This window comes from Antennarius striatus, chromosome 10 (assembly GCF_040054535.1).
Source record: "Antennarius striatus isolate MH-2024 chromosome 10, ASM4005453v1, whole genome shotgun sequence".
Classification (NCBI taxonomy): domain Eukaryota; kingdom Metazoa; phylum Chordata; class Actinopteri; order Lophiiformes; family Antennariidae; genus Antennarius; species Antennarius striatus.
The window spans coordinates 19,165,001-19,181,836 of record NC_090785.1 but is presented as its reverse complement, the minus strand read 5'-3'; the positions used below and the strand labels follow the sequence as shown (position 1 = coordinate 19,181,836).

Genomic DNA, 16,836 nt, shown 5'->3' with positions numbered 1-16,836 from the left:
GATATCACTACAGCTATTAATCCACCAATCCGTCTGTCTGTCCCTCCATCTGCCCATCATTTTTCTGTCTCCTTTTTTTTTAATTCTTTCAGTTAGAAATGAGTTTCATTCAAATCTGTGCAGAAAAAATTAACAGTCTCAGCTGCCGTCCGGGTCTAATGACACGATAACACGAAAAACCAGAAGAGATTGAAATGAAGTGCAGATAATATTTGAATGTTTGTAGTTAAAATTGGAAGTTTGAATTTTTCTCACATAGTTTAGAAAGTATAAATGATTCATAGAGATATATTTAAATGAGATAAAAGTGTTTTTGAATATATTCCGGTAGCTTCATCTTGGTGACTGAGAATTGTTGGATATATCAGACAAGAAATGAAGGTTTTGTCTTCATCAATGTGTTGTTAGGAGCAAAATCACTCATGCACGAGGATCTAGGCGTCTCTGTAAATGGATAAACTGTGATGTAGAGCATCTTCAGAACTAGAGGTGTTGTTGGGTGTTCCTGGTCATTATTATATAGTTGGTCTAAGAAAGAATGACACACCAGTAGTGTCCTCTTCCATCAGGATAATGCACGTGTGATCCAAGGATTCCATGGATCACTCATGGACATCCCTTTGTATCGCTCAGAAAAGAAACCACTTTCAAACCTTGCCTGTTGCTTCAATGTCAGAGATACAGAGAGAAGCAAAGCAATGAGCCAGGGTAAATATAAAATACAAAAACCACTCCTTAAAACCTTTCAATTCATTCACAGATATTTCTGCCACACATTTTTTTTTTATTGACAGCGATAGTGAGGAAACAAGAAAGACACAACTCCCATGATTCCACACTGAATCTTTTGTTCTTTTGAAAGACTCATGTAATTAAAGTCAGTGATTCTGTTTTGCAGCACTTAGAGGTGTGAAGACTTGTCCTGACCTCTCTGACCTTTGTGAAAAGGCTGAATGGCGGTCTAACCTGTGCGCAGCAGGTAGAGGTTGTACTCAGCTCCTGTCACCAGCTGGGAAATAGATCCTGGATGTGTTAATTGCCTCTTCTGACCTGATGCCCAAGCGCAGACAGAGACAGTGTGTAGTGGGACTGCTTTACCGCGTGCATGTGTGTGTGTACACACCCAACAATGAGCTGCTGTCTCATCTGGGGGGTACCCTGCCTCTCCCCTAGTCATGAGGGGGTAGAGCGAGGTTCTAGAGGAGCAAAGTGGGTAAGCAGCTGAAGATGAGGCAAATGAAATCTCATCTTCAAGAAGATGATTGTCTGTGTGTGTGTGTGTGTGTGTGTGTGTGTGTGTGTGTGTGTGTGTGTGTACATAGTAAAAATCTTTCAGCATAATTGCACTGATAGACAATGTACATGTTCACCAGTACTTCAAGTACACACAAATGTCACATCTATGCATGCAGCTGGAACACACACACACACACACACACACACCACACACACACACACACACACACACACACACACACACACACACACACACACACACACACACACACACACACACACACACACACACACACACACACACACACACACACTGCCAATCATTTCGTCTAGTATTCCCTCTCCTCTCACTCCCTCTCTGTTCTTTTTGTTCCTCCTTTCTTCTTATTCTACCTTCCTCTCCTCATTCATCCACTTTTTTTCATCATTCTGTTATTTTTCCTTCCTTTTTAAGAATCTGTCTGCTTCCCTGAAACTGGGTCTTATTTTTCCCTCCCATGGGTCTCCATGATTTCCCCCCCCCCCTGTCTTTTTCCTCTCGTTGCCTCACCTCCCACTCATGTCTGTCTGATGGATTAAATGTTGACGGCAAGGTCTCGTAGAGGAAAGAGAAAGTCTCTTTTAATTGTGTTGATTGCTAATTGCCAGCTCGTCTCATCTCTCCGCAGTGGAAGCGGTATAACAGGATGCCCTTTCTTGGGTCAGCGGGCCACAGCCTCGTGCACAGCTTGTACTCACAAACACTCTGGTGTGCACACATATTCATTCGTACCTTTGAGACTCCAGCATTGCTGCCAGCTTGCGAATTTCTCAGCGGAGAATGGTGACTGAGGAAGTTTGGGAGGGCAGGGTATATCGGTAACTGGGGAAAGGGAATCATGCAGAAAATACAAGGTTATGTTAGGAAAAGATGTTAGCAAAGATCTGGGTTTCGCCACCTCCTCTATTTCCCACAGACCACTCATCCTTGCATCCAATTATTCTTATCATTGTTAACTGTCAAATGCTGTCTCATATTTTAAATGCCAAAAAAATTTATTCATAACCACAAGTAATAATTCTGCCTTTTAAGTCCAAAATAATAAAGTTCATAGAAGCACTGTCGGCTTGATGAAATATTAAATGCAAATTCTTTTAGGATCCATCCGATGACACTGTGACAGCACATAAATGTCTGTCCTTTGCAGTGGGTTGTGGTTCAGTGGGTACAGCATCTCATCACCGTTGCCTGGATTAGGGCTTCAGTTCCCACTGGGCCCACCTCTGTTAAAAATGAATGCACTCATGAGTGAACGTACCCAGCTAATGGCATATGTTACATCATATTGACCTTATTATAAATAGAAATAGAACTGCAAAAAGGTTGTCTCTTTGAGCTCCGGCAAATCCTCTTCAACTGTTAAGTGTGAGAGTGTGTTAGATTGTACATAAGAATGATCATCCATTAATTTATTTAAGTTCAATAGTCGACATGAGAGACTGCAACCAGTAGATGATTTTCTGATGGGTTAGCACAACGCTGTCACAATTACACCTGCCAGCACATAATAATCTAAAACTGTAACGAAGGTTGGGGATGTAGCTCAGTGGTAGAACGCATGCTTTACATGTATGCTGGAACACACACACACACACACACACACACACACACACACACACACACACACACACACACACACACACACACACACACACATCCGTAGCCCGAGGGCACAAGCGAGAGTCAACTGTAGGCCAGTCCCATTCCCGGATAAATGCAGAGGTTTGTAGCAGGAAGGGCATCCAGCATGAAAAACCTTGCCAAACAAATATGAGCGTTCATCTTAAATGGATGAAGGATGACACGCTGTGGCGACCCCTAATGGGACACCCGAAAGGAAGTTTATATCATTTATTAAGGAGATATAAAAAGTCATGTAAAAACACCAATTTGTGGCTTTTAAATGTGGTATTGTTTGTTGGTTGTTGTTTTTTTTGCAGTTACTGAGCAGATTGAGACTGTTTTTGGAACGGAGTGTGGAATATATCATACAATGTCACTTAAAACAAGAAATGAAAAAGTTTAAATGTCTATTTGTATTTCGAAATTGCATCTAACATGTTTTAGCTTGGGCAGCAAGGTGGTTCTGGCTTCGAGTCCCACACTGTGTGTAGTTTGCATGTTCTCCGTGTGTGCGTGGGTTCTCTCTGGGTTCTCCAGCTTCCTCCCACCTCCAAAAACATGCACATCAGGATAATTGGCTATTCCAAATTGACCACGGTGTGTGCGTGTGAGTGTGAGTGTGACCTTGAATGGTTGTCTGTCTCTGTGTGGCTCCTCTGCTCACTGGCGTCGTGCCCAGGGTTTGCCCCGCCTCACGCCCTAAACCAGCTGGGATAGGCTCCGGCTCCCCACGACAGTGGATGAAATTACTATGAAAATGAATGAATGTTTTAGCTTTTTGTGTTGCATTTTATTAACTGTACTTTAAGCAGTTAGCAAGAGAAATAAACCAAGGAAAGAGTGTTAGCAGGCATTCAACCACTCACAGAAGAAGAAAAAAGAAGAAACACACCTTTATTGTCCCTCTTGGGGAAATTATCTCCAGGTATGTCAGGAGTGCCCCGGAGGGAGTCCAAAGTGAACGGGTCTTTGTGGAGCTGAATGCTAGTGTTTGGTGGAAACATTACCTTCCTTGTTCAGATGAATCAAAATAGTTATTTTACTATTAACTCCATTGACTTGCATTCATTTCAGTAGCACGGATTAACAGGGAGTGAACAGTCCGTTTGTACGTTTAAGAGCAAAATGATGTTAGAAGTCCACAATGTGTTATTTCATCAGTGTGTTCATGTGCAACAGTCAGACAGGAGCACATGCAGTTCGTTTCAGGCAAATTACCTCAAATACGTCATACGGCCATATTTTCAAAAGAAAACTCTAGATTGTCATGTTTTGTGACGTATGAGAAGATTCTACTCGTTTAAGTGTGTTCATCTTCCACCTCATTGATTAAGCATGCATTTGAACATAATTACAGATGGTAGATTACATATCACTTGTGAAGTTTATGAAGAAATGCTTTGTTTGTCCTGAATATGTCTCTCTGTTCTCTCCTCACTTGTCCTTTTATCAGGATCATATGCAGGATTTGTTTTGTTGGGGGAGGATATACTTTTGAAGTTCCCAAACTGAAGGGAATTAGGATTCCCTGTGTGTCTATTCCTGTATCCTAATACATGTTGCAGAAAAAAGAAAACATGACGTGTCATTAGCGGCTTGGAAAAGTTATTTATTGGAGTTTGAAAACAAAGCAGCCTCTGCAAATCAAACTTAAGACGACTGGAATTCATTCAGACGTCCAGAGTAAACATTGACTAACTACTTCACCGCAGTGCTGAGCTGATTCATGCCGACAGAAAACATTCTGGGTATTTATATCCACTGTCAGGCCAAACATTCAGTAACTGTGTGTTTCACAGGAATGGAATTATCTGGATATTATGTCCAGTGGAAGACGGCATGTGTTAAATTAGGTAAAGAGTGAAGTCATGTCAGAAATCTGTCAAAGACAGGTCCAAGTCTCCTTTTTCTAAATATTGCCTGAAACCTTAAACTTTGACTCAGCTCTATTAATCAAGTGGGATCATTTTAGCTACACTATCTTATTTCTCTGCTGCTGAAAACAGAAACCATCCTTTATTGCTGTGTTTATGAAACGTACACCAGGATTCAGCGTTTCCTCTTTCCTCCGTGTGTTAGCCAAGCCAAGCCGTAGTCGCTTCATTTACCGTCCACCCTTCTGCTCACACATAATTCTCTCTCTAAATCCAAGAATTACTTGTCGACAACACTCAGTAGCAAACACCTAACCTGTTTCCAGATAAGAAGTCAGCCTAGATGAGGGATGCTAACAAGTTTCTCTCTTTGCCTCCTTCCAGCCATTTGGAGTCAGAGCGAAGTGCCCTGAAGAGGAGAGAGTGGGAGAGGAGGAACCAGGAGGTTCAACAGGATGAAGACCTGTTCTCAACTGGATTCAACCTGTTTGGAGAACCTTATAAAGTAAGAGTCCCTCACGGAGAGTTGATGATTCATGCTTAGCTCCTTACTTTCTTTCCATTCCAATAATAAGATTAAAATAAATAATAATAATGCATTAGATTTATATTGCACATTTCTTGACACTCAAAGTGCTCAAAATGGTTCCGTTATTCATTTACTCGTCATTCATGCTTGGTGGTGGTATATTACATCTGTTTGCCCGAGGGCAGACTGATGGAAACATGGCAGTCAATCCGTGTCAATGGCCTCTTCGACCACCACAGGAACATCCACACACATTCACACACAGCGACTTGCCCAAGGACACAATGACAGACGACTGGATGAGCGGGATTCGAACCTCCAATCCTCCAATCCTCCAATCGTTGGACAACCTGCTGTACCAACTGAGCCACTGCCGCCCTTTATGCCACTTTCTGTTTGCTATGAAAAATTTACAAAGGGTTAATATTTGTGGTCATATGTGGATTAAATCAATAGCAAACAATTTTTATTACTGAGGTAGGGCTACAATTGGCTGTCTTAACTATCATAGAAGGATTATTATTCTAAGAGAACGCAGAGGGATTTGAAAATTAGATCTATAGTGCAGTTACACTTCACTGTTTTGATTTTTTTTTTGTTCATTTTTGGCGAACATTCTGGTGCTTTTTGTACAACCAATGTACATGTTTTATATATAGTTTGCTATGTTTTCATTTTTGTATAGCTCAATGTTAAATTCTACTTTTGTAAGCAAATGAGATATAAAATATAGACATAGAGCAGTTCTAAAATGACAAAAACATTAAAAACAACATCATCTGTAGGTAATATCTCTTAGTTGCCCTAATTTTAAGCCCTATCTGTTCATGGTAAAGCAACTTGTCTATCAATTGTTCCTTTTCCAGCTAACCATCATCACTGAATTACTTTGATACTGACAGAACTTTGTCAAGTTGTGCAGTTAGAAAGACAGTGGAGATTATGTCGTCCTGTGAAAGTCAGACTTCTTGATATCAGAATCTGCTTTATGTATGTGCGCTAGAACTTATAACAAAAAGACAAACCACAAGATTTGATTCAGAAATCACCTCAAGTAGTTTCTTTGCCTGTCGTCTGTCTCCAGCTCCTTGACTTTGTCCTGCTGAACCATTATAGAGCCTATCCTTTAATTTCCTGACGCTTGAAATGCCTTGTGGACCGATAAATTAAATTACACAGGAGCACAAAAGGTATTTTATTCCTCAACTTCCCCAGCAATGTTCATCCTGTCAAAATAGGATTTAAGAAAGATTATTTTCTCCAAACTAATTTCTTTATGCTGAATCCTTAAAAATCAATTTTAAAATCGTCAAACTGTCACTGTCTGTCTTCACACATTTAAGGGTTGAAACAGGAAGCAGCCTCAGAAGCTAACGTCAGTGAGCTTCACACAGCACACACTCATCCTCACAGACTGCTCTCTCTTTGTTTAAGAGACAGATTTATACGTCACAATGAAGTTTGATTGATCTCTCAGGGAGAGGAATGGTCATACCTGACAACAGAATGTCATTTGGATTGGAAAGGAGTGAATTTACTGTATATTAATCAGGCAGAATGAGCTGCTCCAATATGAAGCAGCAACAATTTGTGATTTAATCTCATAGTAAACTATTTTTCCTGGTGCAGGTAATCATTTAAAAGGTGCTGCAACTGCATAACACTGTTGTTCTAGTGTTGTGTTTCCACCATAAAGGATGTTTTTTGGGATGATGTGATCGACAGCCTGTGGTCTGTTCTTACCTCGGCGCTTGTGATGACATCATTTGTTACTTCTTTGGCTGAAAGTCCCATGAAAGCAAGAAATTTGTGTCTAACTCACCCATCCAGTGTCGGTGAGTTAACTCTGGTGAGTTAGGACACAGAGTGAAACCAGTCTGTTAGGAGGTGGTTGTGTGGCTCACAGAGAGGACGTCTTTCTAACTTACATCATTAAACTATGTGATTTAACTGAATTTAACCTAATGTACCAATTTTTTTTTAAAGTTATCAAACCCATTCTTCCCAAAGCAAATACAGTTAAAATTGTACAGTTTATGTAGTATGACATCAAGCTTTACTTTGGTAGTCTAACCAATTCCTTATTGGCCCTGACCAAGCTGCCATATTTTACAAGCTACTAGTAATGTCTGCATAAATCTCACAATGATACAAGATCCTCGAGAATGGATCCAAGCAGTACTGTTTTTGCCAAAATAATGAGCTGAAAGATCCTAAACTGCTGAGAGGACTGAGTGAATATTTGCTGAGTTCCTAAAACTGTCCATTCAATCCAGAGTTAATCTAGGACGGTTATCATGTAACAGAGTTTATTGAGTATTAAACATTGTAAACTAACCTAATAAAGACTGATCTCATAAAAATTATTTAAATACAGTACTGCTTCCAAAAACTCGACAGTAACTTTAAGATCTCTGTCATATATCAGCTGTTGACTGGAGGACGCTGCCGTGCGGATGATCCCTACATCTAATCTAATTACACTGATTAACTGAACAAGGGAAGTACTGTATAATTAAAGTGAGATCATTCAAATAATACTTAGAGCAGCGATACATCTACTGAGTGACCGGCCTGCAGGGATGGCTGCATCAGTCATAGGGGACATCTTGTTTGGTTGTTTCATATTCCAGCTCTTTCTAGCTAATGCTTCCCCCGTCTTCCTCTACCGTTTATCTCTCACTGCTGCTAAACTTGAAAAATGGCTTTGGCACACCTTGCCAATTCCTTCTACTGATTTATTATTTTTTTCTGAGGGTGTTGCTTGACTTCATACAACTCAGTGGATTTACTGCTGCCTCCACAACCTCTCTGCACTTCCTCTCTGTTTAAGAGCTGACTGAACTTCCCAGCCCGCTCCTTCAGAGATCTATATCAGCCTTTTTTCATTAGCACACAGGATTTATAGAACTTTTATCATTCTCAGTCTGTCATTTTTTCTGCCATCATTTCCTCTCAGTACCTTTAACAGTCTGTCCATCACTCTATTTCTTAGTCTTGCCTTCTTCCTCTGTCTAGTATTCATAATCTTTGTCAGCTATTAGCTAATCCCTCGTCTAATCCTGTTAAACAGCGTTATGCTGTTAGCAGCTATTTGGGATGAACTATCCACATTCATACACATGCGCGTGCGTGCGCACACACACACACACACACACACACACACACACACACACACACACACACACACACCATACACAGGTATTCATCCTCCTGTTCTCCTCTGTTTTCCATTTTGTGTCTCTGTAAATGTGTTTTCTGTTCCTCTTCAGCCACCAGATCTTTTATTCATGAGACTGAGATGGAGAAGCGATGGGATAATTTATTCACAGCTAACTTTGGCTTGCCACAGTGTGTAGTGTTTGTGTGCATATGTGTACATGTGTGCGTACACCCAAAAATTACCTCTGTTAAGATTTGAATTTTCTTCTTTCTTTTATGAATCTTCTGTAAATAAGTGAATATTCTTTTCTCTTTGTTTTGGGAATTTATGTGATTTTCCTGCCTTATTTGTGTTTAGAATGATGGATACACTGAATTGAAGAAAGATATGTCAGAAGATATGAATATTGTTTCAGTCACATCGGTTAGAAATGAGATTTTTTAACCACATGTATTTACATACATTTTTTAAAGAAGCTTTTTTAAAATAATTACAGAACTATTTTTCCTCTCTGTTCATGAAAATGTGCCCAGGAGATGATCTCAATCACACAGAGCATTGAAATAACTTTTCACCGATTCAGAGGACCAGTTGTGGTTGAGACAGAGTAGTGAGACAACTAAGCAGTTACTGTAATCTGAGAAAATTAAAATTGTTTTCCTCACATTTACACAGCAGGAAGATGCCACACAACTGAATTTAATGTGACATGAGTCATAAGGACATGACATCATACAGGACGCATGTGGGTACAAGAACAGATAGCAAGAATAGTTCAGTAAGGATTTAAAAGACAATTAATCCATGTGGTTTGTTTCTAATCTATGTGGCTGGAAGCATTATTCATCGCTTCTGGCACGTCTTTCTTCAATTCAGTGTATCCTTCTTTCTAAACACAAGAAAACCGCATAAATACCAGAAACTCTAAATCCCTGAGGCAGCCAGAGCACAACAGACAGTGATGTCATCTGGCTGTGATGTCTTTAGCCAACCATAGATGCAAATCCTGGGCAATCACTCAAAGATGATTCCTATAAACATTCTAGTCCGAGGGAGATAGCAGACTCACATAGATTTTAAAAAAAATGTTACGTTCAAAATATTGCCTTCAGACATTTGGCCTCGGTGAGGGTATGAACAGTCAGAACACCTGTGTACTGTATTATATTAATATTTCAATAGCTTTAGAAACGTGGCTCTAGTTGATAACTCTCTGTGTCAGAAAGTCAATGACATCCAGACTGTAGAACCACCTCCCCACACCGATAGAAAGATTATGGATGAGCACAAATGTAGTTTAGAATTGTCAGACAGGTTTTTCTACCTCCTTGGTTAATAACTTGACCAAGTTGCCCGTGTGTGACGTTGTTTATGTCTTCAGCGACATTCTGCTTCCTGTTTGTTTTGTTATTTTCTTCATCTTTCCAGCTTGCTCTGTTTTATTGAACGTCGCTGTCGCCTGCTGCCTTTGGATTTGTTTGCCTGGTCTGACTGCTCTCCTGTGAGCTACGACATGTGCAACTTTAGATAGAGCACAGTCAATCAAAGAAACAAAGGAATAATCAGGAAAGCCTCAGTTACATGATATAAATTAAAAGACAAAAATGTAAAGAATATCTATAAAAATGAAAATAAAACAAATACATCAAAACTATTATCAACAGCAGCTGTAGACTCATGGAGTCAATGTAAATATTTTACCTGTGAGTGCCTGTTGTATAACAATTATACATAAATTGAATGTCCAATTTGGGATAGTATTGCTGGTTAAGTACCCTGTCCATGTAGATTCTCAGTTATCCAGATCATGGTTATCCAAAGCCGTTTAAATCAATCCACTGGACTTTATGAAAGTTTCTCGAAGAGGTTTCGTCTCATCCAAGAGGCTTCTTCAGTTCTGATGGTGGCTGGTGTTGTTCCAAGCTTATTAGTAACCCTGTGGGGTGTGGTCAGTGCTATTCACATTTTAACCCATCTGGCTCCTCAATAATAGTTGATTGGGGTGCCAGGGGGTGTCGAAGGGGTCGTTGAAATGCGAGTTTTACCGAGCCTTTGTATACTAATGAGGGCCATTAGCATGAGACACATCACCTGGGTTAATCTGGTGAAACATTCTTTTTGGGAGTTTCGAAAGGACCTGATTGAAAATGGGCAAGAGGTGATGTCACGGACTACCCCCCCTGTTCAGAGATGGCTTCTCCACTTTGACATGGATGGCTTTTTTCACTCCTCTCTCAAACCAGCTGTCTTCCCTGTCCAAGATCTGAACATCGGTGTCCTGAAATTAGTGTCCTTCTTCCTTGAGGTGAAGGAACACTCCCGAGTCCTGTCCTGATGTGTTGGCTGTTCGTGGCTCAAAAGTGCATGGCTCAAAAGTGCATGTTGAGCCATGCACTTTTGTAGTGGTAGTTTGGTTTCCCCTATGTAAACATCTGAGCATTCCTCTCTGCATTTGACTTTGATACCAGGTTGCTCTTCTGACTCTGTTGTGTGGGGTCTTTTGGGTGGACTGGTCTTTGTCGGAGGTGTTGCCCGACTTAAAATACACGGGAACCTAGTGCTTGTTGAATATCCTCCTCAGTTTTTCAGACACTCCAGACACATATGGGATCACTATATCATTACTCTTGCCCTCCTCGTCTTCTGTCCTCACTGGATTATTCTCCTTTGGATCTTGTGTTAGCCTTCATAAGTTTTCAGTGCCCCTTTCAGGTGTTGATGTTATTTTACCTGGTCTTGGTTACTGGTTGGGTACTTGTCAGTCCTGTTTTGCAGGGTGCTGATGATGCCAAGTTTGTGCTCCAGTAGTTTGGTTAAGTACCCTGATGGCAGAAGACCAGGAACTTCGGGTGAATCTGGCTGCTGATGATTTGTTCACCTCAGTCTGATGCTGCCAGAGCCTTAGTGCAGTCCTTTAATATATTCCTCACTTCTCTGAGGCATCTTTTTTAGTTTTGTGGCACAAAGGGAAGGGGACAGCCAGTGATGCTGTCTGCTGTTTTCACCACCCTCAGGTGAACCTCCCACATTGGGATACTGTCGGAGAGATAGCTCTCAATGGTGCGGCTGTAGAAGCTGGTGAGAGTTGTTGTGTTAGAGCCAATCTCCTCAGGACGTACAGATAACTTTTGTGACCGCCTCCATTTACCAGGAGAAGCCATTGCTCATGTGAACACAAGAACTTTAAGCAGTTCACTCTCCACTTCAGCCCCATTGGTGTGATACAAATAATCTAACAGTTGCCACATTATTTGATTTTTAACTAAAACTATTGTATAAGAAAGCTAGTGATATGTAGATATATGATGATACTCTTTTAACTTTTTGTAAATATGATGACGTTTTAAAATCAACCTATTTTAACCTTTAAACATACTGTACTATAATATGACACAACCACTTCATGTCAACTGAAGTGGAGTAACATGCACCACATATTTGGACCTACTAACCAAAACACTTAAGTTATGCACACTGAAGTTAGAAGGCCGCTTTGCACGCTTCTCTCACTCCATGTTTCAACAGTCCATCATCTGTTCATTTCTTCAGTCAGGGCTTTTTGTAACAGAAAGACAGCTGCTGATTGCTATGTTCCTCAAAAATGTCAAATGCTCAAATCATGGAGTTTCTTCATTAAATGACCTGTCTGGAGCTATTCTTAGAGGCATCTCACATGGCAGGTGAAGGTGATATATCAGTGATGGCTGCTCTGTCCTGCGAGCAGTGATTGCTGGAGAATCTGGAGTCAGGCTAATAATGATTCCTGCCCCATTAATTTTACTGCTGCAGACTGGACTAGACCCTCTTAAGGGTGGCATGTTTTTTAATTAATCATCTCGTCCTGATGTCTGGTCAGTGGTCACCCAATCTATCTCTCACTGCTCCACTCTGGATGAATAAAGAGGGCTTTTCATCAAGCCTAGAGAAATGGAAAAATGTAAGACTTAATTAACACTCTTGTCTCTCCTCCTCCCTCCTGTCTTTTCCTTCTTCATTCTTTCAGACTAATAAAGGTGATGCATTGGCCAGCCGTGTCCAGAACACTCTGGGCTCTTACGAAGAAATGAAAGACCTGTTAACTAGCCATTCGAATCAGAGCCACTTGGTGGGAATCCCCAAAGGCAGCAACAACCTGCAGACGCCAACCACCTCAGCAACAGAGAGACCTGCCATGGAGTCGCAGCTTTTCACCGAAAGCATGAGGGGAGGAACAGGTGGAGGAGGAGGAGTGGATGGAGGTGGGGACAAGAGAATGGGAAACGTATCTTCTTCTTCTTCAAGTTCAATGCAGCCTCCTGCTTTGACCACATCATCGTCAAATGGCACAATAATCCCACATCAGAATTTGAAAAAGGCCCGTAGCTGCATGGATTGGTCAAGGACAGGCCATGGACAGAGTGCCCAGGGAGCAGGCCTTGTTCTGGGGTTGGGACAAAACGGCCAGGGGCAGGTCACAGCGGCTACTAGCGGAAGAGGAAAAATGTCCCTTTTAGATGAACAAAGACATGAAGAACTGTTTAGCTCACTTAAAGATGAACTTGGTCTTAAAGGAGACTCCAGTCCTTCTTCTTCCTCATCGTCCTCATCTTCCTCCTCCTCTTCTTCTCGGAGAAGGCACTCTTCCCATCCTTCCAAAACCCTTCCTCTCTCAGGTGAGTCAGAAACACAAAGACTTGAAGGAAGGAGGAGGTCAACATATTGACTAGTAATCTTATTGTAATGGCTAAAGGATATTATCCATAGGACTTTCATGTCTGTATGCTAAATATTAAGTGAAATCAGCACTGCTTGCCATCTGTAGTTTAGTGTAAAAATCTTATTGTATATATATATATATATATATATATATATATATATATATATATATATATATATATATATATATATATATATATATATATATCTTCTTCTTTTCCTTTCGGCTTTTCCCTTCAGGGGTCGCCACAGCTAATATCAATTTCCTCCATCTAGCCCTGTCCTTTGAATCCTCTTCTCTCACACCAACTACCTTCATATCTTCCCTCATTACATCCATAAACCTCCTCTTTGGTCTTCCTCTAGGTCTCCTGCCTGGCAGTTCAAAACTCAGCATCCTTCTACCAATATATTCACTATCTCTCCTCTGGACATGTCCAAACCATCTCAGTCTGGCCTCTCTGACTTTATCTCCAAAGCCTCTAACATGTGCTGTCCCTCTGATGTACTCATTCCTGATCCTATCGTTCCTGGTCACTCCCAGAGAGAACCTCAGCATCTTCATCTCTGCTACCTCCAGCTCTGTCTCCTGTCTTTTCCTCAGTGACACTGTCTCTAGACCAAACACCATCGCTGGTCTCACCACAGTTTTGTACACCTTTCCCTTCATTTTAGCTGAAACTCTTCTATCGCACATCACACCTGACACTTTCCTCCACCCGTTCCATCCTGCCTGTACACGCTTCTTCACCTCTTTTCCACACTCTCCATTGCTCTGGACTGTTGACCCTAAGTACTTAAAATCCTCCACCTTCTTGATCTCTTCTCCCTCTAACCTCACTCTTCCACTTGGGTCCCTCTCATTCACACACATGTACTCTGTCTTACTGCGGCTAACCTTCATTCCTCTCCTTTCCAGGACAAACCTCCACCTCTCTAGCTTCTCCTCCACCTGTTCCCTGCTCTCACTGCAGATCACAATGTCATCTGCAAACATCACAGTCCATGGAGATTCCTGTCTAACCTCATCTGTCAGCCTGTCCATCACCATAGCGAACAAGAAGGGGCTCAGAGCTGATCCCTGATGCAGTCCCACCTCCACCTTGAACTCCTCTGTCACACCTACAGCACACCTCACCACTGTCTTACAGTCCTCATACATGTCCTCCACCGCTCTAACATACTTCTCTGCCACTCCAGACTTCTTCATACAATACCACAGTTCCTCTCTGGGCACCCTGTCATAAGCTTTCTCCAGATCTACAAAAACACAACGCAGCTCCCTCTGGCCTTCTCTGTACTTCTCTATCAACATCCTCAAAGCAAATACTGCATCTGTAGTACTCTTTTTTGGCATGAAACCATACTGGTTTCATTCCAATACTGTATATAATGTGTGTGTATATATATATATATATATATATATATATATATATATAAAATTTATTTATTTATTTATTTGTTTGTTTGTTTGTTTGTTTGTTTGTTTATTACATGGTAATTGGTGACTAGACGGCAGTCAGACGGTACAAAGCTCTAGCAAGAATCAGTTCTCCCATTATGTCATTTAGGTCAGAGTCCCTTGATGTCATTGTATGACTCCCATAACATGAAAACCTGTCCCTGATGTCACATTAGTATCCTTATTATTAGTGTGATTATTATTCTTCAATATGTATTTTTGTAACTTATAAAAAAACATCGAAGTTCATATCAAACTGAATCAACACAGTTTCAGCATCAAGTGACCTGACATACTGGTGGCAGGTGGGTCATATTTTGATGTGTTGTGTCATCATTAGATCTACAACACTTGTCAGTCATTATAAACATGACGTGAAGCTAAAGGTTAATTGCCCCAATCCCACAGTGGGAAATAATCCTTTAAGAAAAGCTTTTGAAACCAGTAGAGATGGAGGAAGCAGATAGATAAAGACTTAGTGAAGGACGTCTATCTGAATGTCTCCATTACAAACTATATGAATGAGTAAACCCACACAATTCGGTCTTAAAAATAGAAAGGTTTTATTTTCAGTACTGTGGTTATATGAGGTGTACAAACCTACAGGTATTTCCATCTAAATCTCCAGAAAGTGGCGTTTCCTTTGAAGTTGAGCTATTTCTTTTACAATAGTGGGGACGATCTCAGAGTACGGTTGATTAAACCTGCCATTCATATAACAAAAGCACATTTCTCATGTTTTGTTATTCATAGAAAATCTTTGTCTTTGCTGGAGCCATGAGTGGTTATGAATAATTTAAGTGAAAAACAAAATTTGTGGTGGGATTTATGAAAAATAACATCTTCACCTAGGGATAACAGTATCTTTCAGTTGATTTCATAACCAGGCAGGACACAATTTGGTTTGATTGTGATTGGCTCCATCCATCTGCACGGGGGAATTTTTAAAATTCAGCCTTCATTGGATTTTGATGTGCAGAGCAGAGCAATACTTTTACAATAATAGGTGTTACTTTGGGTAGTTCTGACTTCTTTTATTGTTTGTTTTTCTCTTTCCTTTCACAGATGGTGGCAATTTTCGATCTTCAACCATGGACAGCGGCCATTTTAAGTCTTCCAGCAACACAGAAAATGTTTTTAAATCTTCCCCGTTTGAAAATGAATCTGGTTCTCACCTGTCTACATCCTCCTCTCCGCTGGCTTCCACATCAGTTCTGACCACGCCCACTCCTGGTCTAACCACTCCCACATCTGGGCTGACGACGCCCACTTTCCCACCTGGCAGCCTCTCGGGGAAGCCGATCGCTGTGCAGCAGAAGCCCACAGCGTACGTTCGACCAATGGATGGACAGGACCAGGCGCCGAGTGACTCGCCGCAGCTCAAACCTCCTCTCACGGCAACGGAGGGATTTAACAACAGTCAGACTTATGGAGGGAACTCTGGGAACGCGAAGAATAAACTGCCAAAACTGAGTCTCGGCCATGCAGGCGAGGTAAGAGCACCGTGGTTAAGTCCTAAATAGAATATCAAGTGCTGGTCAATAACTAACCAAAATGATCCACGGTCAGATACCACTTCACATTTTCTACTCACTGTACAAAATTTGCTCAAACATTTTATAAATCGTTACGAAGAATTTATTATTATTTGGGTTAAAAATGATTCTTACATAAAGAAAGTGATTGTTCACTCGATAAATAAGACGTTTATGGGTCATTATTATATTATTCTATTTAACAGAGTCTCAGGTGTCTCCTGGTGCAAGCCAGTGCAGCACCGTTGCCTCACAGCAAGAAGGCTTTGATTCCACCTGGGGCCTTTCTGTGTGGACTTTGTCCGTATGTGGCCCTGAAATAAACTGGCGACTTGTTCAGGGTGTACCCAACCTCCGCCTGGAGTTAGCTGGGATAAGTGTGCGCCTGTGTCTCACCTTCAAGACAATGAATGAGTGAATATGAATGAAGGAGTCTTCGGTTTACTAATTCTGTCCCAGTGTGACTCCAAAGAGGAAAACTTCCTCGTACATATCTGACCACAACCCACATAGTGACATAGTTTTTGACAAGAGACTGAAGAAGAGACATCCCTACATCATCATTATCCCCTTCATCATCATCATCATCATCATCATCATCATCATCATCATCATCATCATCATCATCATCATCGTCATACAAGTAAAATAAAGTCCAAACAGACAGACAGCAGTGCAG

General features: G+C 41.0%; 1 protein-coding gene across 1 annotated transcript in view; it reads left to right on the top strand.

The window, feature by feature from the left end:
* Positions 1-16,836, top strand: part of aff2 (AF4/FMR2 family, member 2) — a 157,639-nt gene that overhangs the window by 41,801 nt on the left and 99,002 nt on the right. The window contains exons 2-4 of the mRNA XM_068325461.1: positions 5,158-5,278; positions 12,469-13,117; positions 15,688-16,115. Of these exons, the coding sequence (XP_068181562.1) occupies positions 5,158-5,278; positions 12,469-13,117; positions 15,688-16,115 (1,198 nt within the window). The remainder of the gene's footprint in view (positions 1-5,157; positions 5,279-12,468; positions 13,118-15,687; positions 16,116-16,836) is intronic.